This window comes from Jaculus jaculus, chromosome 1 (genome assembly GCF_020740685.1).
Source record: "Jaculus jaculus isolate mJacJac1 chromosome 1, mJacJac1.mat.Y.cur, whole genome shotgun sequence".
NCBI classification, from domain to species: Eukaryota; Metazoa; Chordata; class Mammalia; order Rodentia; family Dipodidae; genus Jaculus; species Jaculus jaculus.
The window spans coordinates 154,964,287-154,991,754 of NC_059102.1; the positions used below are offsets into that span (position 1 = coordinate 154,964,287).

Sequence of the window (27,468 nt, forward strand, 5' to 3'; positions counted from 1 at the left end):
CTGTCCTCTTCACTAGGGTCACGCTCTTCCATCTGCCACTCCTAGGAGGCTCAGAGTTCTCTGAGGGAACTCCCACCACATCCAGAGGGGCTTGTCATGGAAGCAAGGTCTATCTGGGCATTGCAGGGATGGGGTCAGAGGAGGTAGATGGGATTCAGCCCCTGGGAGTGTGGGTTCCCACACGTCAGGAGAGACAAGAGTCTATGAAGGGAATAGGACCTTGGCCTCGCCCTCCTGCCCAGCTGAGAGCCACTGGAATGTTCTGCTTCCCTCCCCATCCCATGAAGAACACAGAGGTGATACTTGCATGGGCACACACACATTTATTTGTGGCTCCATCCACAGCACCCAGCACATCCCAGGTGGGATGGCCAGGCTGACCTCCGCTTCCTTCTTCGGCAGAGTCCTGCTATGGTTAGAAGCCTCTCCTGGCCCCTGTGGGTTCCTCTCCTCATGGCTGATGGCACATCAGAGTGGCAGATCACATCAATGAGGTCTCTCTAGTGCCTGATACCAACTTCTCCGTTGCCCTCTGGCTTGGCTATTCTCCTAGCCCAGTGTTGACGCTATCTCCCCCTACCCAGCTAATTAAAGTCTGGCCGTGACTCACACTGACCGCTGCCCTCCACTCCCCTCAGCAAACCCCAGCTGACAGGGAAGCAGAGGGGCTGTGGATGAGGTCATGGCCAGTTCCCCTTCCACGGCCCATCCTACCTTCCTCTGGGCACCTCACATTGGGATCAGGTCCAACTGGGCCTGGTCTTCCCTTTCTACAACGATGTGTCCACCAGACCTCTTGCAGGCAGCATTGGTCACCATGGCTGGCCAATGAACCCATCCCAAGCACAAGGGGAGTTTTGCACTTCAGGTTCTGATAGCAAAAGGGAGAGGAAATGCCAGCCTGGCAGTGAGGTAGCTAGAGCCATTCAATGGGCCCATGCCCTGCCTCACCACACACACGCTCACACTGTGCTCTCTTGCTCAGTGCTGACATCTTCTTTCTGTCCTCTCTTCCCCACCCCCCCACACCCCAAAACCGACTCCTTCCCCCCGGCCACATGCTCCTGACTTTGCCAACCTCTTCCACTTGCCCTTCCTGATCCTGCCACCTGGCCTACATTCACACGACAGACTTCTTGCACCACCCGGCATCCATTGCCCAGCTGCTGCGGTCACAACTTCTGCCCCCGCGATCCACTGTACTTTAACTTGTGAGAGCCATGGCCTTCCCATCAGAGCCTCAGCCAGTCTCTGTCCACCCTCCAGTCCCAGGCCCCAGAGGCCACTTGGGCCACTTCATTGGAGCCTCCAGCCCATGGCTGTCCGGTTGAAGTTCTTGGGCTGGGGGCTCAGCTCTAGGGTAGAGCGGAGGCTGGGAGGTGGCCGGGCAGCCTCCTGAAGCTTCCGGGCGTTGAATCGAGGCCGGTACAGAAAGGGTAAGCAGCCACGGCCAGACAGGGGGTGCTCCCCGTCCCTGGCCCCCACGGGACGCTCACTGCTGCGGGACTCGGCCAATGACATGCGGTATAGCACCGCGTCCCACATCCTCGAGGCCCGGGAGGCAGGCGGCCGAGGACCAGCTGGGGCAGACGCCTCTTGCTGCTTGGCCTCCAGGCTCGGCTCAGGCCCAGGGAACTGGGGCTCCTCTGCCTCCTCCATCAGCTGCTTCTTCAAACGCGTCCAGCCACTGAGCCGGGGCTTGGGTGCAACTTTGGGAAGAGGGCATGGGTGGGGACCTGATGGTGCATCCTGAAACGGGGCTCCTGGGGGGCTGGACACCCTCTTGACCTCTACAGAAGAGCCAGCCATAGATGGCTCTTCCAGGCACCCTGCTTCAGGGACTACAGGGGCTGGACTGTAAGGCAAGGGTCCAGGTGAGCGGTAGGTGGGAGCTATGGGCACCACGACCCTGGTACCAGCCTCCCTGGACACCGAGGCCTGGAAACTGGGCAACGGCCTTGTTACAGGAAGCTCCTCAGGCCCAGGACTGGTTGCCTGGTCTCCTGCAGGCAAAGGACGGATGTGGGCCACTGGGATCAGAGTTTGGGTGCAGGGGGGATCCAGGCCTGTATCACCATCCACAGCCGTCCTTGGGGAGTCAGGGCTCCCGGCATGTGGGGATGGTGACAGCTGGATATGGACCTGGGTGATGTGGGTGCCTCCTGCTGCAGGAGCTGAGACATGAGCGTAGCCACCCGGGGGTCGGGCAGGTTCTGGGGCTGGAGTTTCGAGTCTTGGGGAAGCCTTGAAGTGAGTGGCCAGGGCTGTACGCTGGGTGAGGCTGAAGGAGAATGTGGACCTCTGCAGGGGTGAGGCCACGTGATGGATGACAGGGGTGTGGGGGGAACGGAGCAGGGAAGCCACCGCTTGTGGAGCCTCGGCAGCTTGCGGGGTGGTCTCCACATCATGGCTAGCCTCGCTCACAGGAGACAGGGAAGCACGGAAGGCGCTGGCTGGGTTGAGGGCCACCCCTGTCACCTTCTTCCGAGCGGCTCTTCTCAGCAGCTTCTGGAGACGCTGGTTGTCCTTTCCTGGTTTGGGTAACAGGGGAGGCGGAGGCCCAGGGGGTCCTTCAGGTCTTGGGCCACCTGCCTCCAGGGGCATCGATGAAACTGAGATGAGCATTTCTGGCCTTGGGATGAGGGAGAGACAGATAGCAATCAGGCCAGCCTTCCTCCCCTGCCCACAGGTAGGCCTAAGCACACAATCTCTTGTTGTAGGAGGTGAGGGTATGGAGGCCTAGCTCCAGGGGAGAGCCCTTGCTCAGCTCCCAGTAATTGGTAGAGGACAAAGGCTGGGACCTGTCTCCGGGCTATATCTGCTTCCAGCACGAGCCTCACAAAGCTGACCCACCTGTGAGCACAGGCCGGGGCAAGCCATAGTGTGGGGCAGGAGGCAGGGAGAGACCCGCCGGCGACCTACAGGCTGGATGCCTGTGCCTGGCCCAGCTATCAGTTACAGCTGTAGCCAAAGGTGGAAAGAGCAGACTTCCCACAGACGAGTGAGGGGCGCCGTGCGGTCACTGGCCCAGCCACAAGCTCTTCCGTCCATTGGGAACCTGTGGTGAGGGGTGGCGGCCAAAAGGTTCTGAAAAAAAAGCCGAGGCTTCATTGCCAGTGGTGGGTTGGCCGGAAAATGGGAGCAGTTTTTGCTGAGCTGTGCTGAATGGGATATTCCCGCAGCCCCTCTGCTCAGGGTGGTCTTGGCCAAGTGGCCGGCCATGGTTTCTGGGCGCCACGTGTTTGCAAGGACATTGACAAATGGTATTTGGGCCGAGCTGAAGCATTCTGGTTTGTGGGAGGAAGGAGACCTGGGGCTGCTGCGATGGGGGTTGGATCCCTGGAAAAGGGGCTTAGGAGGGGGAGGTCTGCCTTGGCTTGCTCCCAGCTGCTGGCTGCTTGGAGAGAGGGAGCTAGGATGAAGGCATTAGGGCTGCAATGGTGAATAGCAGCATTCCTCCCACCATGAGACTGGCCTGAGTCAGGCCAGGCCCAGGACACTTAAGTTCACACTGGGAAGCAGGTCTCCCAGATGGTTGCTACAAGCATGAGTTTCTTCTGATGGTAGGAAAGGGTGCGGCAGGGCCTGGTGGTCACTAGGAAGATGGTGTGGGGAAGGCGGCAGAGGAGGGAGGCGACTGCGCAGGGGAAGGTGTCGGCTTCTTCTCCATTTCCAGCCTAATGCACCCCATGCTTTGGCCTGTGTGTATTTCAACAGGTAAAGGTGAACGGTGCCCACTACATTGCCAGGGAAGACTACAGCTAGATGCCACCTATAGCCCTGGCCAAGAAGTCGCTTCCTGTTGCCAGCCTGGCCTGTTCCTGTTCCTCCAGCCATCCTGCTGTCACTGCCTTCTTTTGCTCCTGGACCCTCCAGCCTCTATCCCATCCCTTCCAGCTGTCCTTCCAGCTCTGTCTCTTTATCTCAGTTAAAGGGACCACCCCCTAGAGGGTCAAGGGCTCCCAAAGAAGGCTGGAAAATGAGAGAGGGCAGGCCACCCAGCCAAATCTGAAAACCGCCCATCCTGGGCTGAACACACGAGTCAGCATTCCCTCCTGCCCTGCTTGCAGAACTCTCGTTTTGTGTAATAAAGCTCCTCAAATGCCCCTTGCACACCGGCTGTCCTATGCTTGCTAACCAGGGAGGGGTAAGGGAGGTCAGGTCAGAAGGACTTCATCGGTGGGCCAGCTGAGTGCATACTGGCCCTGCCACACAGGCAGTCATCCTGTCCTGAACCATGGTACTGCAGAGTGTTGGACCCCAGGGTCTGGGATGTGGGGTGTCTCAAGTCAGGCTACCACCAAAGAGGGCGATTCGCATTTCCCTTCCAGAACATTGATGACACCTCTTTCTTCCCTGGAGGTCTAGCTTCAGGGAAAACCTCTTGCTCAGCCCTTAGTAACTAACTGGTAGGTGATAAGGGCACTTCAATCTATGCCTATAAGTGCCCACTGAGGACAAGTGCTACTGCGGGCACACCCCCCCCTTCTCAGCACTCACACAGTGCTTAGTGAGGAGTTTGGTGATGAACAGATGGATGGAGAGGTAGCTGATGGACGGGCGGATGAATACTGGATGAGCAGTTAGATAGCGGGCAAATGCATGCATGGATGGATGGATGATCAATGGGTGGGCAGATGGGCTGCTGCATACGTGATCAGTGGTGGATAAACGTGTTGATGGGTACATTATGAATGTATAAGTGGGTGTATTATATATATATATATATATAGGTAGGTAAAAGGACAAACAGAGTAATAAGTCTATGGGTGAATGGCTGGAAAAATGAATGGGTAAGTGAGTTGGAGGGTGAATGGCTACACATGTGGGTAGCTGGGTGGATTGATGGATGGACAGGTAAATGGAATATGGATGAATGAGTAGATAGATTGATGTTTGGATGGTGAGTGGATAGTTGGATGGATGCATCAAGTGGATGGATGAACGGATGGGTGAATGGGTAAACAGATGGGTGAGTGGATGAGCAGATGGGGCAAAAAAGAGAGAAGAGGAAAGGAAGGAAGAGAAGTAGTGGATATGAGAATTGCTGCATGAGAATAAATGATTAGTGGCTGAACACATGTGCGAATGGGAGTCAGGGAGTCTAGGAGATCTCCTCCCCAGGGGATCCTTCCTCTTGTCAGGTCTACACCTGGGCTTGACACTGAGCCCTGTTGCCTCTAGCTTCTGGATCTCTTTGTCCAGTTGTTGATCTAAGATTGACCTTGAATACTCAGCAGCTCAAACACTCACAGCCTTGGCTTTCTGAAGGCTTCAAACTCTGCCTGCCCTATGAGCACAGATGGAAACTTCGAGATCAGCAGACACAGCTGCTAAGATAGGGAGGAGATAGCCCCATCCCTCCCACCTACAGCCTCACTCAGGACCCTATTCGGGCCAACAAGGACCATTTCTGGAGCACAGGACACTCCTGCCTTTCCGACTCCGCCAAGATGGGACCATGACGGAGGGCAGCAGGCATAGGCTGCTCCAAGGTTCCCAGCAGAAAAGGGAACCGAGCACAGGACCAGAGTTGGGCATACCAAGCAGCAGGGCGCCCGTCACGCCGTGCTCCTCAGACCTGCGCAGCCTCTCATTTCATTCTCAGGAGGAGGATTCCGGGTCTACGCTCAGTAATGCTCTGCTCAGCCTCACTCGGCCCTCATGGGTGCAGCACTGCCCACCCTGATGTGGAACACAGGGGAAGGGCCCTGGCCAGGGTCACTGCCATCTTCCTGCCTGCCCGAGGGGTAAAGAACTACCATCTCCTCCTCCAGGCACGCCTTGAAGCCTCACACGGGAGGGCCCCCGATACCTACAGAACCAATCACCGCGACTTTAGAGGCAGGAGTGGCTGTCAGGCATGGGGCAGCTGCTGCCTAGATCGAGGTGGCTGCGTCCCAAGTGCCATGTCAGCTGCTCCTGTCCTTGATCTGGCAGAACCAGCTGTAGTGGGTCAGTCAGGGGCCCTGGGTAAGGCTCCAAAGTCCAGAGGCTCCTCTACTTCCAGTCATGGGTGCTGGAGCCAGAACCTAGACTGAGAGCCTATGCCCACCTCACCGTACTGGGTGTCCCCTACACAGGCCACTGGTGCCAAAACTCTAGGAGAATGGATTGGGCATTTCTCTCAGCCTCCTCTGGTCCCTGAGCTCAGGGCAACAACATTAACCAACTTTGAGGAATCCTACCACTACCACCACCACCATCGGGCTGCACACCATGTCCTCCATCTCCCTTGGTGTGGAAACCAGTCCACCACCCAACAGACTTTCCCTCTGCCCCCACCAGAGTCTCCCAGACTCCTCACAGTTCCTCAAGCAGCTTTCTACCCTATTTCCTCTCCCACCCATTTCCAGCCAGACCAGGTGAGACCTGGTGTGGATTACCTGCACAGGTCCTTGGTGGCCGGCTGCTGCTGGTCCAGCGGTGCCCACTCTATGCTGTCTTGCTCCACCTTGGGCCTGGTGCCCTGAGGAGGATGTGGCTGTTACCCAAAATAAGACCTACTCTGTCCCTCTGACCTCACCAAGAATACCTGCCAAAGGCTCTCAAAGCAGGCAGCCATCCTCCCCTGCTGGCCAAGCAGAACCACTGCAGAGCAGGTGGCCCGCCCTTCTATGAAGCTCTAAGAACTCCCGCTCCTCCTGGGCAAAGACTGCTGGATGCAGGGGTTTCCAGGCCAGGATCCAACAAGGCCTACAGACCAAGGACCCCCCCCACACACACACACACAATGCCTATGGTCTCCATGCATCCCTTCTGAGAGGGTTTCAACCTTGTTCAGTGGAACCAGAGAAGCAGGTCTGAGATGGGAGGTCAGCCCCACCACAGGAGAGACTTAGAGGTCCACAGGTGCCAACTTGGGGCCTTTGCAGACTCCATAGACACCCATAGGCAGAGAACCAGCAAGAGCCCATTCCCATCTGAGGCCATGGACAGGTATGGGAAGAGGCACAGAGTGGCCTAGCAGTTCCAGCTTCAAGGTTCTTTCAAGACTTGGGGCATAGGAAGGCAGAGGCGGGGCTGTGTCCTGGTAAGGAGTAGTCTGGAAAGCTACTCCCACACCCTAGGACCCCAGGCTAAGCCCTGTGTACCTCTGGCCTTTGTGGTCCCATCTCTAACATATGGGGCTAGCCTTTGATGTAGGGACGGCTCAATCGCGGCCTTTTAGAAAGCATGAGAGGACAGGGACATTGTGAGCCTCCTGAAAGTTATCCTAATGTTTCTAACCCCAAGGATGGTAGAAAACAAGAACACTCTTTGTGTATCTTGAGATTTATCTGGTCCTGAGCTCTGGCTCACATCTGACATTGAGTTTTGCATTATATTGGGCAGATCCATGGACCTCACATCCATGTCCATCCCATTGAGTCCGGGATTGAGGGAGTGGTATCAATGGTGCCAGGCTGGTCTCTCATCCCATTCAGGTGCATGGGTACCACCAAAGGCCCAAAAGAGGCATCTGTGGTTGGATGGTAGCCCCTGGAGTCCTGAGGAAAGAAAAGCAGCCTCAAAGGTATATGACCTGGATTGCTCAGAGCCTAGCAGGGAACAGGCCCCTGGGCAGAGAGATGCCTCTAGATCTTCATCCCTTAATAGGGAGCCCACAGTCTAGCAACAGAGGCATGACCTAGTCTTGGGTGAAGTGAGGGACAAGGACACGGTGTTTTTCGCTCTGTGGGTCTCTAGGCTTGTTGCTCCAATGGAGAAAGTAGGGTGAGGGGTCAAGTGGAGGTAGACCCCCGTCCTGAGCAAAGTGTCTGTTTCCACAGAGCACCTTGGGCAGAGGATCAGGGGGCCAGGGAACTTGAGTCCCAGGATCCTGGAACCCCTACATCAGCCGGAACCAAGAACAGACCTTGGTCCCATCCCAGAGCTATCCAATCCCTCCCTCCTCCCTTCCTTAGTCCATCAAGAATGTACCCGCTGCTGGGGGGGGGGGTGGTAAAAATAGCAGCTGACACCTTTCTGGGGGAGGCGGGGACCTTGCCTCCTCCTCCAAGCACGTCTCCTTCATCCTTGCCTCCCTCAGCCTCCTCCTCTGGCCATTCCTATACTTGGTCAGGGGCCTGTGTGGGCACACCCTCACCCCTCCCCCTTACCCCATGCCCTGGCTACCCAGCCACTGGCCAATGGGCAGCTCAGGAAGATCAAATGTCACTATAACACGAGGCTGTGAGGCCAGAGGACAGTGTCTGCAGCTGGTCCTGTCCACAGGGAGCCCCCCAGCCCTTCTCAGACTCAACCAGAGGTGGGTACAATGGGCACAGTCTGCCCAGGGTGGGTGACTGTGTCAGGGCTGAGCTGCCCAGCATCTGAGGGGCATTGTGGAGGCTGAGGTTCCATATGCTATCTAGCACCTCGACTGGAAGCATGGTGGTTTTGCAGCAAGGCAGCTGCTCGGGGTCCAAGTTAGGATTTCTGACATGGAGCCACGGTATTGTCTCAGCCTTGGGATGACTCAGAAGACCTCACTCCCAACCCGAATGAAACGCATGGAAGCCGCGAGGCGAGGGATTGTGGAACCCCCTCTAAGGCAGGAGCTAGAGAGAAGTGTGGAGCAGGAGGCAAAGGGCCCATGCAGGCAACTTGCTCAAAGCTTTGAGGGCTTCCTGCTATGGTCAGGCTGTATGGGGAACCCCCTAGGGTTCTGTGCAGGTGCCCTGAAGGAAGTAGGGAGGGGTTGTAGCTCTTTCTAGGAACTTGGGGCTCCCTTGCCATTGTGTAGAGATGTTGGCGTATCTCGGGTCGCCCCAGAAGGAGAGATGCCTAGGCCCCAGATAGCTTTTTATGGCAGCTCCCCGAGGTCCAAGTCAAGAGTGGACACAGACCAGGCTGGGGCAGGACAGAGGGAAGAGGAGAGTTTGGGCCTTCCTCGGAAGGTTGCTTCCCACCTTGCTTGTGGCTGGGGAGGGACAGGAGCTCCCAAGTGGCCTTGCCTCACCCTTCCTTGTCCCAGACTTTCTGGAGCACCCAGGCTGGGCACCCTTACCCACCAGAGTTCCCCAAGCTTTCTGGAGGTCCTCGGAATTCTGGGAAGAGATGGGGCTGGGAAAAGTTGGCCAGAAGAAACCAAGCCCGAGGAGGGCGTGGTCAGGGTTTCACAGCAAGTGAGTGGCAGGGCCTTCTGCTTATTTCTCCCTCCCCCAACTCCCCCCTCTTGAGCCTTGTCACCTTTGAAGGAAAGAAGGATGGTGTGTGTCCCTAAGGAACCTGACCTCACGGGCTATTTTCATACTCCTCCTCTGAGGACACAGCCTTATCGTCGACAACTGGTTTCCTTCTCAGCTGTTGACTTGCTGTCCCTGCCCCATCCTTCCCAGACCAACAGGGACAGTGACCCAGAGCACACCGAGAGGGGCGAGGGCACAGCAGGTCTGGTGAGATTGCAGGAGCTCTCTGGAGGTGCTGGAGTCTCAGTTTCCCTATCTGTAAGGGGGAGGGAGGTCCTTGCTGTCTCACCTTGGAAGGGTATAGGAGGCTTCTCTGGGGACCTGCAGGACTCAGGAGGGGAGCCAAGAGTGGCTGAATTACTCTCATCACCTTCTCCCCCGCCCCACACCACCACACACGCTGTCTTGGGTTTCTTGACAAAGGCATCTTGCCTATTTCTGGATATCTCAGCTGCCACTGGTCCCTTATATATCTTTCTCCCCCCCCCCACCCCAACACACACCACATGGGTCACTCTGTCCCCTTCCTTGGTAACTGACAGGTGTGGAGCCTGCAGAAACCAGAGATGCACAAAGTAGGGTGGGGCTATGACTCCATCACCCCTTCCTCATTAACTCTCCCACCCCACAGAGGGTACCCTGGGGAGGGGCTCTGAGGAGGTCCAGGGCCTGCACACAACCTACAAAAAAGTGGTATCTGGGCTGGAGAGACGGCTTAGCAGTTAAGGCATTTGTCTGCAAAGCCAAAGAATCACGGTTTGATTCTCCAGGACCAACGTAAGCCAGATGCACAAGGGGGGAACGCATGTATCTGGAGTTCCTTTGCAGTGGCTGAAGGCCCTGGCAAGCCCATTCTCTCTCTCTTTCCCCCTCTTTTTCTCTCAAACAAATTAGATAGATAGATAGATAGATAGATAGATAGATAGATAGATAGATAGATAGATGTGTCCACCACATGGAGGTTGAGGTAGGAAGATCTACATGAGTTCCTGGCAAGCCTAGGCTTACATAGTGAGTTCCAGGTTAGCCTAGGCTAGAGTGAGACCTGGCCTCAAAAAAATTATTTTTAATTAAAGAGAAAGTAGTATCTAAGAGAGAAGTTGGGGGGTAGAGGGATTGGTGGAGACCAAGGAAGGGCAAGTGGGTAATTCTGGCTGTGGCCAGCAGAGTCCCACACAGGGGCTCTGGGAGAGATAGCAGGGCTGTGCCTGGTGCCTGGTGCCTGGCTGAGGGACTTTCACATATCCGTGGGTTAATTTTACACAAAGCTTGAATTGCTCTGGGAAAATAATGTTATCAACAGAGCTTGGAAGTAGCTCCCACCTCAGCACCAGGCTGCAGAGCGGTTTTTAGCTGATGAGGGCTGTTTTCTTATACACACCTCCCTGGGGGTTGGTGGGGGGGGAACCTCAACCATTGTTTTCAAATTATCTGTAACATGTCACGAACTTTGTTTTTTACACCCTGAGCCAACATTCTGATACAGCTGCTAGGGTGATCCCAGGCCCTGGCCACTGCAAGCTTGTGGAGTGGCCAGCTCACGGAAGGCCTCGCTGGCCCTATAGTCACCATACCTAGATGCCTATGTCTAATCCCAGGCACAGTGCTGAGAAATCTGGGGTGCTGTTGGCTCAGCTCCACTCAGCACACTTGTGCCAGACTCAGGCAACCCTCAGAGAAGTTGCTCAAATCTGCCCCGAGGAGCTCAGGATCTTGATGTTTGGTAGGAACTAAAGGAGACAAAGAGATTAAATAGCTTGTGTGCTCCTGTGATTTGAAGTATGGGTTGCCAGAGGATTGTAGGGGTCACAAAAGAGGCTTTGGGGTACTTCATAAGAGATTTTAGGCCTTCAGGAAAACCATGAAGCCCAGCAGGGAAGAGGGGTTCACACTGGGTGGGCTGCAGGGCCAGCTGGCTGAGGTGTGTATTTGCCTTGGAGGAACTGGGCTTAGCCATCTTGGGGTGGTTCCCTGGCCAAAGGCCATCAGCTAAGACCAGCAGGGTTCCCCGGCATCAAAGCCTCCCTGATCTGGACAAGCCTCTGCGTTCTGGGTGACTCTCCATGATACACACTATGGAGAGGATGTCTGCCCAGGGTGGGGCGGACACCACAACCTTCCAACATACCATCGGCTCCAGGAGTCCAAGCTCCAGGCTGGAGCCAGGGCCGTAGTCTAACTCCTGGGGAGGAGGGCTGGAAGGGGGGCCAGTGAGGAGCAGCAAGAGTTGGCCCTCCACCTCAGTACATGGACGTTGCCTCTCAACCCCCAGCTCTGGCAACCCTCCCCCTTCTGGTGCTTCTCAACCAAGGCAAGGACTAAGTGCCCCCTTCTCTCCCCACCTCTCTCCAGAAACAGCCCACCGCCGCCATGTCTGACGAGGAAGTGTGAGTACCCTTCCTGTGTGGCCACCTTTCCTGTGTGGCCACCTCCCCTGCTGGTTGGACTGAGCCCCTGGCTTGAGTACAGAGGATGGCTGTCACATCACAAGCCAAGCTCATTACTTCTCTCTTTCTCCCCCCCTACCCGCCCTCTCTCTCTCCGCCTACCATCCTGGCAGTGAGCAAGTTGAGGGTGAGTGTCTCCGCTATTTTCTTTTCTCTTTGCTTCCATCTCTAGACAAAACAATTACCATCAGGAAGGGGCTCTGACTGTGGAGAGTAGAGTCCCAGACCAGCTAGATCAGCCAGTAGGCTTTGGAGACACCCTGTGCCCAACGCCGGCCTGTACCTCTAGTCTCCTCTTTTCCTCCAAGGCGATCACACTGAACCTGCCAATCCCGCATGCCGATTGGGGGGTGCTAGGGCCTCAAGCAGTGCAAGCATCTGGGCAGCCTCCCTCTTCCTATCACCTGGGGCCACTCTCATAACCAGAGTGGAGTGAGCAGAGCATGGCAGCCAGACACCTGGTGTCTTCCTCACGGGCCTGCCACCTCCTCCTCCAGGGCCACACAACCTCACTGGGCTGAAGATCCTTGGCCCCTGGCCCGCACCAGTAGAAGCCCTGGGGCTGTCCAGAGCCGGTGCAGGCTGGCCCCTGGCTTTCTTGCTAACACCACTTCTCTCTTGTTCTATTCTCATGCAGAACATTACGAAGAGGAAGGTAACTCAGGTGGCCCCGGAGGCCCCTCAGCTGGGCACACTTGGTGAAGGCCCTTTGGGTCCTCCCTGGGCTGACAATTAACTATCTACTTTCCTCATCATTAATGCACCATTAACTGTCCCCATTAATCATTAACTCTGTTAATGATTAATCATGTGATCACTTAACTAGTGATCAATGGTTTAATCATTAATTAGGTCATTAACCTCCCATCTCTTCAATACATTAATAGACACCCATTAATCACTCACAAATGCTCTGTGGTCACCATGTCCATGCTGTGTGACAGATGGAGTCTGGCCATTAAAACTCTCACTCATTAATATTAAGGGTCTTTGACACACTGCTGTCTCTCAGAGTCTCTGCATCTCCATCTCACTGTGTCTCTCAGCATCTCTCTGAGCATGTCTCTGTCTGTGTTTCCCAACACTTTCTCAGCCAGTCACTATGGCCATCTCTTGTCATTCCATCCTTCTATCTCCCCATCCTCATCTCTGTTTCTATATCTGTTTCTGTCCCTGTCTGTGCCTGTCCCAGTCTCTTTCTCTGTCTCTTTCCCTATTTCTTTCTCTACCTGTCTTTCTGTTTCTCTGTCTCTCTGTGTGTCATTCTGTCTCTCTGTTTCTATCTCTTATCTCGTCACCTATCTCTGTCTCTGTCATTCTATCTCTGCCTCTGCAGGGATAGAATGTTTCTGAATCTGTCTCCGTGTCTCTGTCCCTTTAGCTCACTCAACAAGTCTTCTCTATAATCTTGGGCATACTTGGAGACCCTCCCTGGATTTGTCATGCCTGGGCAGGTGTGGGCGGGCAGAGCACTGAGAGCAGGCGCACCTGGGAGCTGGGCAGCGTGGCCGTCCTCAGGCCTGACAGCGCTCTCAAACCATTGCCTCCGCTCGGCCTGGGAAGGCTCCATGCAGCTCACGAGGCAGGCCATCCTATGAGGGCTGCTGGCTGCTACGTTTTGAAAGTGTTTTGAAAGTACTTGCTACCTTAACAACACGAGCAAACGTTTTTTTTAGGCCAGAAGGTGGAAAGGTTGGTTTCTGAGCAGGAATTATGACTCTGGAGGCCACCTTTTCCCCATGTTAGCCAGGAGGGTCTTGTTTCCTGGAAGCCCCCTGATACTGACCTTGCTTCCTGACAGCTAGATGGGGCCTGCTGGATCAGAAATGGGCCAAACACACAGAGTTTTCCCATCGCACAGGGGCTGTGTCCCTGGTCCTCACCTTAGAATTGGATTATAACCACCTAGGTGTGGGATGTAAGGTATAGGGGGACAGACCTGAGGAGGTGGAGGAACACACAGGCTTAGTTCTCCAGCGTGGACAGTAGCGTGTGGCCTTGGGGTGGCTGGTGTCCAGGAGCCCCTATTGATGTGGGCTAGGCATGAGGGTCTGCTTGTCTACCCTGAGGCACACTCATGAGAGTTCCTGTTTCTAACAATCTCTCTTTTTCCCTTCTCCCTCCCTCTTGCTATCTCTCTACTACCATTGTTACCCTCAGAGGAAGCTCAGGAGGAAGGTGAGTAGTTCCAGAACCTTCCCCACCACCTCCCAGCCTTATTGCCCCATACATTTTCGCCCTCACGGCGACTGTGCATGACCTCCCCTCCATGGGGCTGTGACCCCAGCCCTGCCTCTGAGGACCTGCTATGTGTTCCTGTCTAATCCTTTCCTCTCTCTTCCCTACCACCCTACTACACTCCCTGGCATTCCTCAGTCGCAGAAGTCCAAGAGGAAGGTATGAGGACACAGGACTTCTGATCCCCATGTGGAGCCCGGGGTCTGGCTGGAGCCGTATGGTGTTGGGGAGTGGGCGTGGAAGCAGGGAGGCGCCAGCCAGCCAAGGGGCCCCCCATGTGGTCCCCTATAACCCACTAACCATGGCCGATGCTTGATCAAAGAGGGTGAGGACACCAGGCACCCCTCAGAGCAGAGTAGCTAGTAGGCACCCAGGGCCCCCACTCGGTGAGACCGGCAGTCTGGCGCAAGAGCAGAAGGAGAGACTGAGAGCCAATGGTGGCAACCGCCACCTTGGCCAGGCCAGGATCTCAAAGGCTAGATGCTTGAAGGGAATTAGGGAGAGAAGCAAGAGAAGCCAGCACCCCTGCTGTCAGGCTTGGGCTGAAGACCAGAAGGTTAAGACCACCCAGTCAGTCTCCCTGGCCCCTGTGTTCCCTATCAGTCCCAGCATGGATTCTGCGCCAACTCTCCTCAGGGTCTGCGCCAGGCTTGTCGTACCTGTCTCTGGGGTGGCGGGAGTTGTGATGCCCTAGGTAGGCTTTGGCCCAGTTCCACTGAGGTCCAGTCCTGTTCACAGCCTGGAGTCTTCAACCGGGCTGTGGCCCTAGGCAAGGGCCCAGCTGCCCAGCCAGGAGTCGGGAAACCGGTGGAGTAGCGGGCACTGAGGGGGGACAGATAGTGGGGTAGAGAAGCAACCTTGGTGAATGACCACCACAAAAGCAAGATCCAGCGTCCCAACTCCCAGCCTCAGTTTCCCCACCTGTGAGGGCGGACAGGTTGAGGGTGGGCCCAGTTCTCCTTAGCACCTCCTGCGCCCGAGTTCTGAGTGGTCCCTAGGGTTTAGGGCCCGTGGTCTGGGGTGGAAGCACCCTGGCTTATTCTGACCGTATCTTGCTCGCCTCTCGCACGCGCCCCGCCCCTTCACCTCGAGTGGCAACGGGCTGTTTCCTTTTAACCTCGGATCCCTTCTCCTCTGACCTCTGACCCGTGGTTTTGCCTCTTGTTCCATGGCTGGCCCTCCTTAGCCCCCGAACCAGGTATGTGACATGACTTCAATACCACGTGACACATGCGGCCATGTGGGGGTGTGTGCAGGAGCCAGGCCAAGAAGGAACAAGAGGGGCCATGTAACCCACTCATTCCCAATCTCTGCTGCCCCTCTCCTCCCCCCCCCACATTGCCCTCCACTCACTCATTCTCTCTCCTCCCTCCCTTTCTCCCCACCTGGTGCTGGTCCACAGAAGAAGTCCAAGAAGGTAGGTCCAGGTCCACTGTGCAAACCACCACCTGGAACCTTCCCCTCCTTCCTTTCCCTTTCTCTTCCTGTTTGTCTCTCACTTCCCCTTTTTGATGATCTCTCCATGGACTGAGCCACCCTGGCCTCTGGACTGGGAACTAAACAGTTGGGAAGTTAGCCTGTACTGCTGGCCCAGGCAGCTAAGAGGGGCTGCCCCCTCCTATTCACAGCAATGACAGGCAGGGAGCAATGAAGCTCTTCCTGAGCTACCGGCAAAAAAGTGTAAAGTGTGGGCTGTCCTGGGCCCACAGAGCAGGCCTTGGGAAGTTGGTGTGGAGGGGTTCATTGTGACCCTTTGGGACCCCCGAACAGAAAAGAAATGGCAGAGTAGGTAGCCTCCACCCTATCCCAGATACTAAGCCTCAGGGAGGAAAGTAGGGAGAGGTAAGGCTGAAAGAAGGGTGGAAGGGTAAGTGTGGTGAAGCAGAAAGTCAGGCTGAGGTCCAAGGTGGGGATGTCAGGGACCTGGAACAGCCAAGGGCTATGCATGCTCGAGAGCCATCAGTCAGGTGACAGCATCCCACCTAGTGCTGGGCATGAGCCAGACACACCCAGCAGTGGCAAGGAGGCCTGGGGATTTACCCTCTCTGCAGTCAGGGAGCTCCTTTTGGCTCCATTCACACAGTGCCTTTGTGAGGCTGCAGGGACCTCCCAGCTGGGCCCGAGCCTGGACACAGATGAGCCATCTAGACAGACACTGGAGAGGGACTCCGGAGAACTCTCAGTTTGTGCAGCTTGAAGAAACCACTGGTTCATCAGGCCACTCTGGGACCAGAAGTGAAGTTAAGGGATGGACAGATACACAGACAGGACAGCAGAGACAGGGTGCACAGGAAGCTTGGCCTCTCAGCTGTGCAGCCAAGAATGCTCGTAGGGGTGTGACGGCAGGCTCCCAGAGGTAGAAGCCCTTACTTACCCTCAGGGCCAAACCCACCAAAGTTCATGGCCATTGATGAGCCAAGATGGACATCCAGGCCTCAGACAGGCTCCATGGGCCAAGTCTGCAGAGATTGTATCAAATAACTGTAGAGGCCAGTATAGGCACCCAGGGATAACATTTACGAAAGCGAGCTTGAAGACCAAGGGCAGGACCTGAGGATCCATCCACCCGAGGCAAAGCGGCTTCTCCCAACCTGGCTTAAGCCCCCATGTTCACATATTCGCAGCCCAACACCCTCCACTTACAGCCAGACCGCCCCGTTCATTCCAACAACCCCAGACAGAGAGATGCCGACTGGTTCCAGGGCTAGGGATGCAGCAGCTCAGTTTGGTAGAGTATTCACTTAGCGTGTAAGACAGCCTAGGTTCCATCCTCCACAACACACAAGTTGGGCGTGGTGGCACATGTCCAGCACTCAGATGGAAACAGGAGGATCACAAGTTCAAAGTCATCCTTGGCTACTTGAGTGAGCTCAAGGCCAGCCAGCACTACGTGAGACCTTATTTCCAAAACTTAAACAAAATAAAAAGCCCTTTTCTAGCTCAGGGTCCTCATGGGGGGAGGGAGGCAGCCTAGGCCCTTGGGAAGGCGTGCTCCCCGCCCGGCCCCCCGCGGCCCCGCGGCCCTGTGCTGCCTGCCTCTGCTGCTCGCGTGGCCGCTGCTGCGGTGTGGCTGCTGCGCTCCTGCAGCCGCGCGGCTTTTCTCTTGCATGTGCGCTTGTGCCCACGCCGTGAAGATGTCATGGAGGAGGAGCGGGAGGAGGACGAGGAAGGTGAGGCCCGCCAGCTGCGTGCAGCCACCGCCCTCCCACCCATCCCCACTCCCCCCCAGCCCACTGCTGACCACAGAACCCTGGCTTTGGCCGGCTCTGCTCTGCCCACCAGAGACGGAGAAGAACCACTTGCCTGGTGTCTGTGTCGCTGGCTCTCCAGACTGTTCCCTCTTCCTACCCGTCTGTCTGTCTGTCTGTCTGTCCTTTTTTTATTTTTTAATCTGGTGTGGGGTTCGATGGCAAGGTGTCATTGGCTTTGCATACATTTGCCATGCCAGGGCCGGGGCCGAGTTTCTGCCCACCAGAGGTGGGGAGCTAGTCAGTGAGAACAAGCCAGCATACAGTCCTGCAGCCCAGCAGCCCCCAGACCCTAGGCGACTCCAATTCTCCCGTCTTTCTCCCCTCCTGGCCCTTGGAAGACATGCACTTCTACTTGTGGCTTCTCCCTTTCCTCTTGTCGCCCTCACACCCTAAATCCTTCTCAGAGACCTCCCAGTGGCTTTCACAGGCATGGAATGGGGTCCAGGCCTTCTTGCTTCTGGAGGGATAGGCGGGTGAGGATGGGTTTAGATGGAAACCACCAGCCCGGTGGTGCCCATGGTAAGAGGGACCATCTGTCTCACCTGGCCTCTCTTCCTCCCTCTCCCCATGCTGGCCCGGATGTGACCAGAGGAGAAACCAAGACCCAAGTGAGTGTGGGTTTAGGCAGGGCTGTGGGGGGGGAGCGAGGGGGGAGTCACTGATGGGCAGAGTGGGAGGCCCAGGTCTGTTTGGGAGGTAAAGACTAAGCCAAGGAAGATGATGGGGACGGTGGTCACCATGGAAATGAATAGGACAGTAGGGTGTGACTATCCAGGAGGAGGCCACTGGCCAAGGAAGGAAAGGTCAGTAGGGAAAACTGGGGGTGGGAGCCAGGGAGTGGGCCTCAGGATATCTAGCACGCTAGTCTACCGTCTCTGAACCATACCATGCCCAGCTGAACTTGGAGGGCTCTCTCAGAGCCCCTAGATATGAAAAGTGGGTTCTAGGATGGAAACCCACTTTGGGTGGACCAGGCCCAAACAAGCCCACAACTCAGGGTACTGAGCCCTCTGGGATCCACTCTTTTGGAGGGAAGTTCTTGTCCTCATCTCCTTCACTGTGAGAACCTCAAGGGTCGTTTAAACAAGCCCCTTTGACTTGGAAGCCCACAGCCCTCTGTACTCAGCCAGCTCTTGTCTCTCTGGGCCCTCCTACCTGGCCTGCTTTCTGTACCAGGTAAAGGTTTGTTTGACGATAGGTGAGGGGCCATGGATAGCCCATGCCCCTTTCTACACTTTTATTTTTCAGAATTTTACAGAAAGTAATGCCTGATCTTGAGATAGTGTCTCATTTTAGAAAATAATATTTGCATTTTCATTATGAAAATAAAACACCTCCTTAGGAAAATTCGGAAAATATGTAAAAGTCAAACGAAGAGAAAAAAAAGAATTCATCCATATTTCTCCCACCCACCCACTAGCCAGACTGTGGAAAGGAGCTGAAAGAAAAATGTCCTTATTTCTTCCTACTCTTTTTCCATGCAAAAGCCTCGGAAAAAAAAAAAAAAAAAAAAGATCTCCACTCTGCTGTTTTTTCAAACACCAGACTGTCTATACAGCCTTGAATTTTACTTTTTTTTTTAAATTTAGCACTATTCATAAGTGTTTTTCCATGTTTTTACATAGTCTTCTTAAATATTTTGAATGGCCACATAATATTCCATCAATTGGACAAACCATAATTTTCCTAACCATTCCCCTATCGCAGGCTTCCCCCAATATTTTACTATCATAAATAACGCCGGGCGGAGAGCATTTTCCGTCTTTAAGGCTGTTTCCCTAGGCCCCATTCCCAGAACTGGAATTACTGGGTCAAAGAGGACGAACGTTATGAAGACTCTGACATTCTCTGCCAAATTGCTTTCCACCAGATCTGGGCCAAGGCGGCCTCCTATGTGGGCTGTGAGCCGCCTGTGTCCCACACCCTCCGCGCCTCGGCCCCTCACCCATTGATGGATAGCCAAGGGCATCTCACGGTTGTTTGCATCCACATTCCCCGGATGGCACAAGGACCAACTGTCCATGTTTGCGAAGGGGTTGTCATACTTGGAGAGCCCGTGGCTTGTGCCCTCTGCTCATTTATCTCACGGTCGACACGTCTCTGTGTTTGCTTAATCCTCAGTTTACTCAAGGATATAAGTCTTCTCTGTATTTGCTGAAAATATTATTTTTTTAGTCTGTTTTTTTTCCCCCTACATTTTGATTTTTTGCCTTTTCCCCTCCACATACATAAGTTTTTCATTTGTACGGCGTCATCTGTACGGCTTTCCTTTGGAGGGAACTTTGGGGCTTCGGAGCTTAGAAAAATCCCTTCCCGCCCCAGGTTTTCAGCGTGTTCAGCTCCCCTTTCTTCTGCGGCTTGTTTCTAAAAGCCCCAGTTGTCTGAGCTCGCCACTCCATCTGGAACGTGTTGGTGGAAGGAGGGGGTCGCATGGCCAGGGGCTCCTTTCCTCCTCAAGAGCCCCCAATCCTCCTTCCTTTAGGCTCCCAGAAAGAAAGGGTGACCAGACCCCGTTTGACAGGTCTCAACAGTTGGTCCTCACCCCAGAGGCCGACACCAGCCACTGCCCCTGGAGGGTCTGTGATGGCAGCCTTGCCTTCCTATGGGACCTGGCCACATTTGGTTTTTTTTTTGTGTGTGTTCAGGAAGAAACCAAGGTGCCAGTTCCAGAGAGGTGGGGTGAAGAAGCTATCTAGGCAGGAGGGCACAAGAAAGGCTGGCAGCTCCGTGGAAGGATCAGGCCACTCTTGGGATGCGGGTTTTAATTCTCGGAAGATCAAAGCTAGACAAACCCACTGTTAGGCCGGGAGCCCTCTGCCTGGTGCCAGGATGCAAGTGGATGAGGATCGGCCTGGGCCGGGCTGAAAGCAGTCTCCTCTGCTTATGAAACAATCTCTCTCTCCTCCTTAGACTCACGGCTCCTAAGATCCCAGAAGGGGAGAAAGTAGATTTCGATGTAAGTTGATGGGACCCGGATCACCTTCAAGTTTGAGCCCTAGGACCCAAAAGGTCATCTCTACTCAACCAGCCAGACTCAGGCCACCTTACTCCAGGCAGTGCTTTCATAGTTCATTCCCAGACATGCAGGAACTTCTTCAGAAATAGGCTCTTCTTCCAATCTCCTCCCTCTGTCCTTGCACCCATCCACTTATCCATCCATCCATCCATCCACCCACACATCTACATTCACCCATCCACACAGCCATCATGTAGCCTTCTGTCTACCCATTCCCTCTCTACCTGCCTGCGCATCTATCCGTCCATCCGTTTCTCTAGTCATCCATCTGCTCATCCTTCTGGCTCCTCATCCATCATTCCGCCATGTCTGTCCACCTGCTTATGCGGAAGGGTTTCCGTAGTCTCCTCCCGACCCATGACCTCGCAGGTGTCCTTGAGAATGGCAGAGCCAAATCTGAGCCAGGTCCTGGGCTGCTTCACCCAAAGGGCACTGTCCTGACCCAGGGAGATGGGGATCAGGCCGCCTTGGGTCGTGGGAAGGCCATAGCTGTGGGGGTCTGGTCAGAGGAGGCAGGGCCTGTCTCTGTAAGGCACAAGAAGGTGCCACGTGCTGCGGGCGGGTCCTGGGCTGGAGAAGTAGATGGGGACTGAGGGCCTCTCCTGACCCCAGGACATCCAGAAGAAGCGTCAGAACAAGGACCTTATGGAGCTGCAGGCCCTCATTGACAGCCACTTCGAGGCCAGGAAGAAGGAGGAAGAGGAGCTGATTGCTCTCAAGGAGAGAATTGTGAGTCTGGCTTTTCTGGAAAGGGCTGGGTGTGGTGGAGCTGGGCTCACCCCACTTCTCTTGGTTGCAGGAGAAGAGGCGTGCAGAGAGGGCCGAGCAGCAGAGGATCCGCGCCGAGAAGGAACGAGAGCGCCAGAATAGACTGGCGGTAAGGGTGGCATCCACACCTCAACCCCCCACCCATGAGCCCAGAGAAGTGCAGAGTCTCGAGCCTTCTTTCTCCTGAGGTCCCCACCGTGTGGGCAATGATCAGAACTTACTGGCCACTGCCCCTTGCCCTATAGACACTCCAAAAGAGGACGGTCCCTGTCCTTGGGAGCTTGCTGTCAGAAGGTTTTTAAGTCGAGGACTAATCTTAAAAGTCTTCCCAGAACACAGCCACAGCCCCACCTCTAAGGATGTTGGGGATGGGGGTCTCCACAGGAGGAGAAGGCCAGAAGAGAGGAGGAGGATGCCAAGAGAAGAGCTGAAGATGACCTGAAGAAGAAGAAGGCACTGTCCTCCATGGGAGCCAACTACAGCAGCTACCTGGCCAAGGTGAGGCGTGTGCTCCCGACCTTGGTGGAAGCTTTCAGGATGGGCTGGTGCTCGGGCTGTGCCCTTCCTGAGACCAACTTTTCACTCTGCTCCTCATCAGGCTGACCAGAAGAGAGGCAAGAAGCAAACGGCCCGGGAGATGAAAAAGAAGATTCTTGCAGAAAGACGCAAGCCCCTGAACATTGACCATCTTAGTGATGACAAGCTGAGGTGAGGGCTGGAGGGTGCAGGTTGTCCCTAACGGCAATGCCAGACCTTCCACGAAAGCTCCGAATCCCAGATCTCTCTGGTGGCCGGAGGAGGATGTGGAAACTTGGGCATCCACCAAGCCTCACCTTTTCCACCTTCCAGAGACAAGGCCAAGGAGCTCTGGGACACCCTTTACCAACTTGAGACTGACAAGTTCGAATTTGGAGAGAAGCTGAAACGCCAGAAATATGATGTGAGTCCAGGGCCCACAGAGTCTCATCTTCCAATGGGGGTCGCTGCCTCCATGTGATCCTGTCATCCCTCTGGTTCTGCCCCTTGCCTTGGGAACCTGGGATTTGAACCTGGCTGGGCTCATTACTGAAGATTGTTCTCCGGGGCAGGCATTTTTGGTGTGCTGAGCCATTAGCCTGGGCCTTCTGGGTGCAGTGACCAATGCTGTGGCAGGAGCTATCATGAGTCCTTTAAGATGTCTGCTTTCCTCCTCGAGCAGACAGGGTGACACACACTCTACCTGTAACTGGGCCTGTACCCCCTCTAGGGGATTGGCAGCCTGGAGGGGGTGATGCTCGCAACACAGAGCCACCTCCCCACGCAGACACTGGCACCGAGGGCAAAGTTGCAGAGGGAGGTGGGCTGCAAGGGTGAGGACGGAATCAGGGGCTGGGATAGAAGCCAAGCTCTGAACATCCACGGAGATAAGAGTGGGCCACCCTTCCCAGGGACCGCCACGCTCAGTGCAAACACAGATACTTTGCGCTTCGCCAGCAAAACAGTGCTGCTGTCCCCCTGTGACTCCTCCAGCATCCCCGGGGGAAAAGCACACGTGAGCTTCTCCCACTGCCACTAAGACAGCCTACGAGTCCTGGCTCCTTCTTGGGAGTTCTGGGAAGGTGTGCCACTTGGGCCTTGTTTGTACAGAGCCATGGCCTCCATGTTCCCTCACTGCTCGTCCCTAGCAGAAACCTCACCTCTCAGCCTCAAGGCTGTTCGAGGGGATGACCCAGGCCCAGAGATGACTTTATTAGGCGGGGTCCAGGACCCCTCTTCTCGGCAATCCATAGCTGAGTCAGACCCAGGGCCTTGGGCTACACTCTGCCCACATTGGGTTCTATGGGCTTGGAGAACTTGAACAGGCATCAAGATACTAGCCGGGCACACAGCAGGGTCTCGAAGCCCCAGTCACTCACTCAATCTGGTAACCCTGTCGGTCTTTCTAGATCATGACTGTCCGGGCCAGAGTGGAGATGCTGGCCAAGTTGTGAGTAGTAGGCGGGGCCTGCCACAGGCCAGGCTCGTGGTATGCAATGCACGGTGGTGCCTCTCGCATGGCAAAGATCTCGGGTCGCTGAGGATACTGGCGGCAGAAGGTCTTTGCCTTACTGCCCCAGCTCCTCCCTCCTGCTCCCACTCGATGGCTTCGAGGCTGGCCTGGTGCCCTTGTTGGCAAGTGGAGAAGGAAGGACCTTACCTCTCCAGAGCTCCACCTGGAGCCAGACCCCCCTCAGCCACTGAGTCAGGAGCAGGGGCCGCGGGCCAAGCGGCAGGAAAGTCTGGGTCAGGGGGAGTCAGGGCTGGAAGAAGGGGTTTGTAGACCACATCTCCACCCTGTCCCCTTACCCTGCACTGTGTCCTGCCATGGCCGCAAGGTAAGTGGCCAGCTCAAGAGCTGCTGTGTGGAGTGGTCGGTGAGATCTAATTGAGGCACAATCTGAGGGCGACGGAGACAGTGAAACAAGGAGCCAAGAGACAGTAAGGAAGCTGGCAGTGGAGGCTGTGTCCCTGCAGTGGAGACACCTACCTACTCTGTGATAAAGACACAAGTCCCCTGGCCAGCGCCTGGCTGGGCTTCCTGGGTCCCCATCACAGTAAGTGGCCTATATTGTTACAGATCACCACCCTCAGAAGCCGTATCGACCAGGCCCAGAAGCAGTAAGTAACCTGGCTCACCCTTGTACTGTGCTGGCCTCAGCACCCCTGGGGCTAGCCTCTCATCTCTCCTTTTTAGCCATTCCCTGAGTGAGCACCTCTGGGGGCTGGCCCTTGGCAAAGCAGTAACAAGACTAACTGGCCAGGCCCCTCAAGCAGCATGAGCGGGCTCTGTGCCCCAGGACCCGGGGGCTCCTTCCTTACCTGCATGTAGGGGGTTCCAGATGGAGCTTGCTGGTGATGCCCCCAACCCTGCCCTATGCTGACCAATGGGGACAGTATAGTCGCAAGGCCCCAGGGTGGTCTCTGAGTAAACTGGCACAGCCAATATGGCTGTTTCTCCGTGTTTCAGCCTCAAAAGTGGCATAAGATGGGCGACCTGGAAGCCAGGGCCCCAATCCTGAGCAAGAGAACTGACTCATAGCTAGGCATGGTGAACACCTGTAATCCCAGCGCTCCTCTGGACGTAGATGCAGGGTCAGGAGTTCCAGGCCAGCCTGGGCTACATGAGTCCCTATTTCATATTAAGAAAAAGGAGAGGGTGGGGGGATATAGCTCAGTTGGCAGAGTGCTTGCCTAACATGCATGAAGCCCTGGGTTTCATCTCCAGCATAGCGTAAACCAGGTGTGCTGGTACGTTCCTCCAATCCCAGAACTCAGGAGGTAGAGGCAGAAAGATCAGGAATTCAAGGTCATTCTTAGCTACATAGCAAGTTGGAGGTGAGCCTGAGTTACATGAGAAAAACAACACACACAAAAAAAAAAGATGAGAGAGAACTTCTTGGGAGGGTGACCCTCTCTCCACCCAAAAGAATCAGGTCCCATGAACTCCAGGACCTATTGCAGCAGCCAACTCCCATCCTGGGCCCTATGCACAGTGTCACTGAGTCTGGCCACAGGGCTATCTCACTCTGAGGAAAGCAGTACTTGTGTTTCCTGGGATTTCTCTCCCTCCTCCCAGGGCCTCCTTGTTACTCAAGCAGATGGGATTGTCTCCTCAGAGGGAGCTGATGTCCTCTGGCTCCTTCTTGGGAGTTCTGGGAAGGTGTGCCACTTGGGCCTTCTTTGTACAGAGCCATGGCCTCCATGTTCCCTCATGGAACGGTCAGGGGGTCGTTACGGACTGGTTCTGTGAACATGGGTATTCTGTGTGGGTGTATGCGCACGCGGGTGTAGATGGCTGATGGACTGGCTGTGGTATTCACACACTCATCCTCCTGTTTGCCCACCAGAGAGCCTTGTGTGGCCTCGGGGCTCATGGCTTGCTGGGAAATAGAGGGCCTCAAGTAACAGTCCCAGTCCTGGGGCCCACCATCCTCAGCAGCCAGCCAGAAGAGCCCAGACATTTCAGGAAAATGATGGCAGTTCTCTACCAGAAAAATCAACCCCAGTTGGGAGAGTCTGTCCACCATCGTGCCCCTAAGGCAAGACAGGAGGCTAGCGGGTGGGCCTGAGTCAGCTAACCCCATGCTAACCACGCTAAGTGCCCAGGCCCTGCTGGGCCCACTGCAGGTGAGTCAGCCAACACTGCTGGGGCTGGAGTGAAGTGTGTGTGCCAAAAGAGGGTGGGGACAACATGGGATATCAGAGCTGAAGGTCCCCCCTGCCTGGCTGGAAATAAGGGCTGGAGCTGGGCGTGGTGGCGCACACCTTTAATCCCAGCTCTCAGGAGACAGGTAGGAGGATTTCTGTGAGTTTGAAACCTGTTTGCGACTACAGAGTGAGTTCCAGGTCAGCCTGGGCTGGAGTGAGACCCTATCTTGGGATGTGTGTGTTGGGGGGTGGGGGTAAGCAAACAATAAAGTCTGGGGCTGGGGCTTGGCCTTGCAAGGCCTCCCCTCCCTGGGCTCAACCAGAAGCCCTGAGCCTCAAGGACAACTCGCTTCCCATTTGCAGCAGCAAGAAGGCCGGTGCCACGGCCAAAGGCAAAGTCGGTGGGCGCTGGAAGTAAAGGAGCCGAGAGGTGTGTGGTGGCAGAGACCCTCCGCCCTGATTCCTGCCAGGGCCTGTTTCTTCAGCTCTGGGTCCTCCAACCCTCATCATGCCCAGGCCCCTTCTGGGGCTCAGGACCCATCCTGCCACAACGCCCCCACCCCCTGGGGTCTGGGAATAAAGTTATCAGACCCCCTTCTATTGGGTGTGTGTGCTGCTCTGCCTAGGGGTATAGGGAAGCCAGGAAACAGAGCCCAAGGGCAAAAGCACCCGTGGGTACCCGATTCAAAACAGCCCTGGAGTGTACAGGGCGCCCTCCACACAGGATTAGCAGCTGCGGCCCGAGTGCCCAGTGCCCACGGGTACCTCTAGAACTCAGCAGCTTCTCCTAGGGCATCCCCTCTGCCCTCTGCCTCAGATCCCTCCATGAAGGCTTTGTCTACCTCAGGCAGCCCCCCACTTGGGCAGCCCTGTTTGGGAAAGAAGAGCTGGGCCTTGGGAGGGTCAGGAAGGAAGGCTGGCCGCCTGGAGAAGTTGCAGACACCCCAAAAGGGGAAGGCGAGGGGCCCCTCCTGGAACTTACACATCAAGGGGGGAAAGGAATGCAGGAAAGCACGTTTCCCACGAGGGAGCAAGCACGGCGAACAGCCTTTTCCTATATTATAGGAGAACACAGAACACAACTGTGCAATAAATTTGAAAGTCCTGACCAAATAGAATTATGGAAAATATAAATCACAGAAATTGGATCAAGACGCGGAGCCCTGCACAGCGAGGTATTCATAGAGAGACAGGGGCTTGTGCACAAACACCTCCGGGAAGGCTGGGGGGAGGCCAGGGCGGGCTCCTGCCAGCACCCTGCAAGCAGGACCCCTCAAGCCGCAGTCACCCCCGGTCAGGACACTGGACATATAATATGCAGCCCCCACCCCACCATAGTGTAGCTGGTGTGTGCACTTCAACATGTGTAAGGGTAGCCCCCACGTGAGTGCCCCAACACACACAGCTGTGTAGCCCCCATGTGGTGGACTCCGATGCACATAGCAATGTGGCCCCCACATGTGAGCCCCAGAGCGCACACACAGACGTTTGTACTAGCAGCGCTGTAAATGTTACAGCAATATATCTGAACACTGTGTCCAGTTGTGTGCCCTGTACTGAAGAAAAAATATATCCCATGACCCTGGCTGAAGTCCAGGGAAGGAAGGCTCTGTGACCACCAAGTCAGTTGCAAGGACCCTGTGTCTCAGGCTCAACCCCATTGGGGGGGGGGGGACTGTGGGACTCAGCGCAGAGGGGCGGTAGACGGACCGTGGCTAGGAGGAGACGCCAGGGCAAGGAAGGCTGGCTAGGTCAACCTACTAGGTTGTTACTGAAGGCAGGCCAGGGGATCAGACATTGTCTGAGGCTGGGGATCACCCTGACTAGACATGGGGGTGCTCAGGTATCAGGATGGGAGGGGCTCACTGACCAGACTCAGCAGGGCTCTTTGCTAACTTGGCTTGTATGAGGAAGCTCAGGAAGGACCCAAAAGGAAACGCAGGGGCCTGGCTGCAGTATGGCCGAACAGAGAGCCTTTGTTTACACCCAGCATGCACCAGCATAGGCCCACAACACACACACACACACACACACACACACACACACACACGTTGACGGTTCTCACAAATAGATCCCTACACATGCAGACACAGTCCAGCATATACCCTCACTCCTTCACGCACGTGCACATGCAGCCCGCCCGTGCCCTCTTATACGTGTAGGTTTAAATACACCAAGCGTGAACAGGCACACTTTTTTCCAGCAACACAAGTGAGAAATACTGAGACACATTGGTGCATATGGCCAATCTCCTGTCTCGGCCTAGTTCTGAAAAACAACTGAACAGTCCAGAGCTGCCCATGGGGCAACTGTGCTGGGGATAGGTCCGGCCACCACCCCAGGCAGAAGGCCCCTTGCACCGAGAGCTGGTGGCAATTCAGAGCAGAACGAGGGGGACCTGGCTGGGA

General features: G+C 55.5%; 3 protein-coding genes across 10 annotated transcripts in view; 2 read left to right on the forward strand and 1 right to left on the reverse strand.

Moving 5' to 3' along the window:
- The window catches only part of Lsp1 (lymphocyte specific protein 1), a 36,728-nt gene extending 32,615 nt beyond the window's left edge, over positions 1 to 4,113 (forward strand). For all 3 annotated transcript variants that reach the window (XM_045145220.1, XM_045145229.1, XM_045145223.1), the window contains one exon: positions 3,718 to 4,113. The gene's annotated coding sequence lies outside the window, so the exon portion shown is untranslated. The remainder of the gene's footprint in view (positions 1 to 3,717) is intronic.
- Positions 1,057 to 15,727, reverse strand: LOC101598657 (proline-rich protein 33-like). 2 transcript variants are annotated; one of them, XM_045145204.1, is made up of 3 exons: positions 15,244 to 15,727; positions 14,518 to 14,680; positions 1,057 to 2,632 (listed from the first exon to the last, which is right to left on the reverse strand). In XM_045145204.1, exon 3 carries the CDS (start codon positions 2,623 to 2,625, stop codon positions 1,297 to 1,299), a length of 1,329 nt encoding a protein of 442 aa, XP_045001139.1. In that variant the 5' UTR covers positions 2,626 to 2,632; positions 14,518 to 14,680; positions 15,244 to 15,727; the 3' UTR covers positions 1,057 to 1,296. The 2 variants fall into 2 exon arrangements, with proteins under 2 accessions (XP_045001139.1, XP_004653965.2); XM_004653908.2 differs by lacking the exons at positions 14,518 to 14,680; positions 15,244 to 15,727 and adding an exon at positions 6,387 to 6,434.
- On the forward strand, positions 11,297 to 25,658 carry Tnnt3 (troponin T3, fast skeletal type). 5 transcript variants are annotated; one of them, XM_045145231.1, is made up of 11 exons: positions 15,160 to 15,275; positions 16,993 to 17,028; positions 17,699 to 17,717; positions 20,020 to 20,065; positions 20,738 to 20,854; positions 20,925 to 21,002; positions 21,278 to 21,391; positions 21,492 to 21,601; positions 21,743 to 21,833; positions 23,490 to 23,530; positions 25,424 to 25,658. In XM_045145231.1, exons 2-11 carry the CDS (start codon positions 16,998 to 17,000, stop codon positions 25,476 to 25,478), a joined length of 702 nt encoding a protein of 233 aa, XP_045001166.1. In that variant the 5' UTR covers positions 15,160 to 15,275; positions 16,993 to 16,997; the 3' UTR covers positions 25,479 to 25,658. The 5 variants fall into 5 exon arrangements, with proteins under 5 accessions (XP_045001168.1, XP_045001174.1, XP_045001166.1 ...); XM_045145233.1 differs by lacking the exons at positions 15,160 to 15,275; positions 16,993 to 17,028 and adding an exon at positions 11,297 to 11,560; XM_045145239.1 differs by lacking the exons at positions 15,160 to 15,275; positions 16,993 to 17,028 and adding an exon at positions 13,785 to 13,798.
- The last annotated feature ends 1,810 nt before the right edge of the window (positions 25,659 to 27,468 follow it).

What these genes read in the sequence shown, in the direction of transcription:
- Tnnt3 (XM_045145231.1), top strand. Translation starts at nt 16,998, where the DNA reads ATGGAGGAGGAGCGGGAGGAGGACGAGGAAG. An exon ending in AGCGCCAGAATAGACTGGCG is followed by an intron (nt 21,003 to 21,277) that starts GTAAGGGTGGCA and finishes GGGTCTCCACAG; the next exon opens with GAGGAGAAGGCCAGAAGAGA. An exon ending in ACAGCAGCTACCTGGCCAAG is followed by an intron (nt 21,392 to 21,491) that starts GTGAGGCGTGTG and finishes GCTCCTCATCAG; the next exon opens with GCTGACCAGAAGAGAGGCAA.
- LOC101598657 (XM_045145204.1), bottom strand. Translation starts at nt 2,625, where the DNA reads ATGCTCATCTCAGTTTCATCGATGCCCCTGGAGGCAGGTGGCCCAAGA.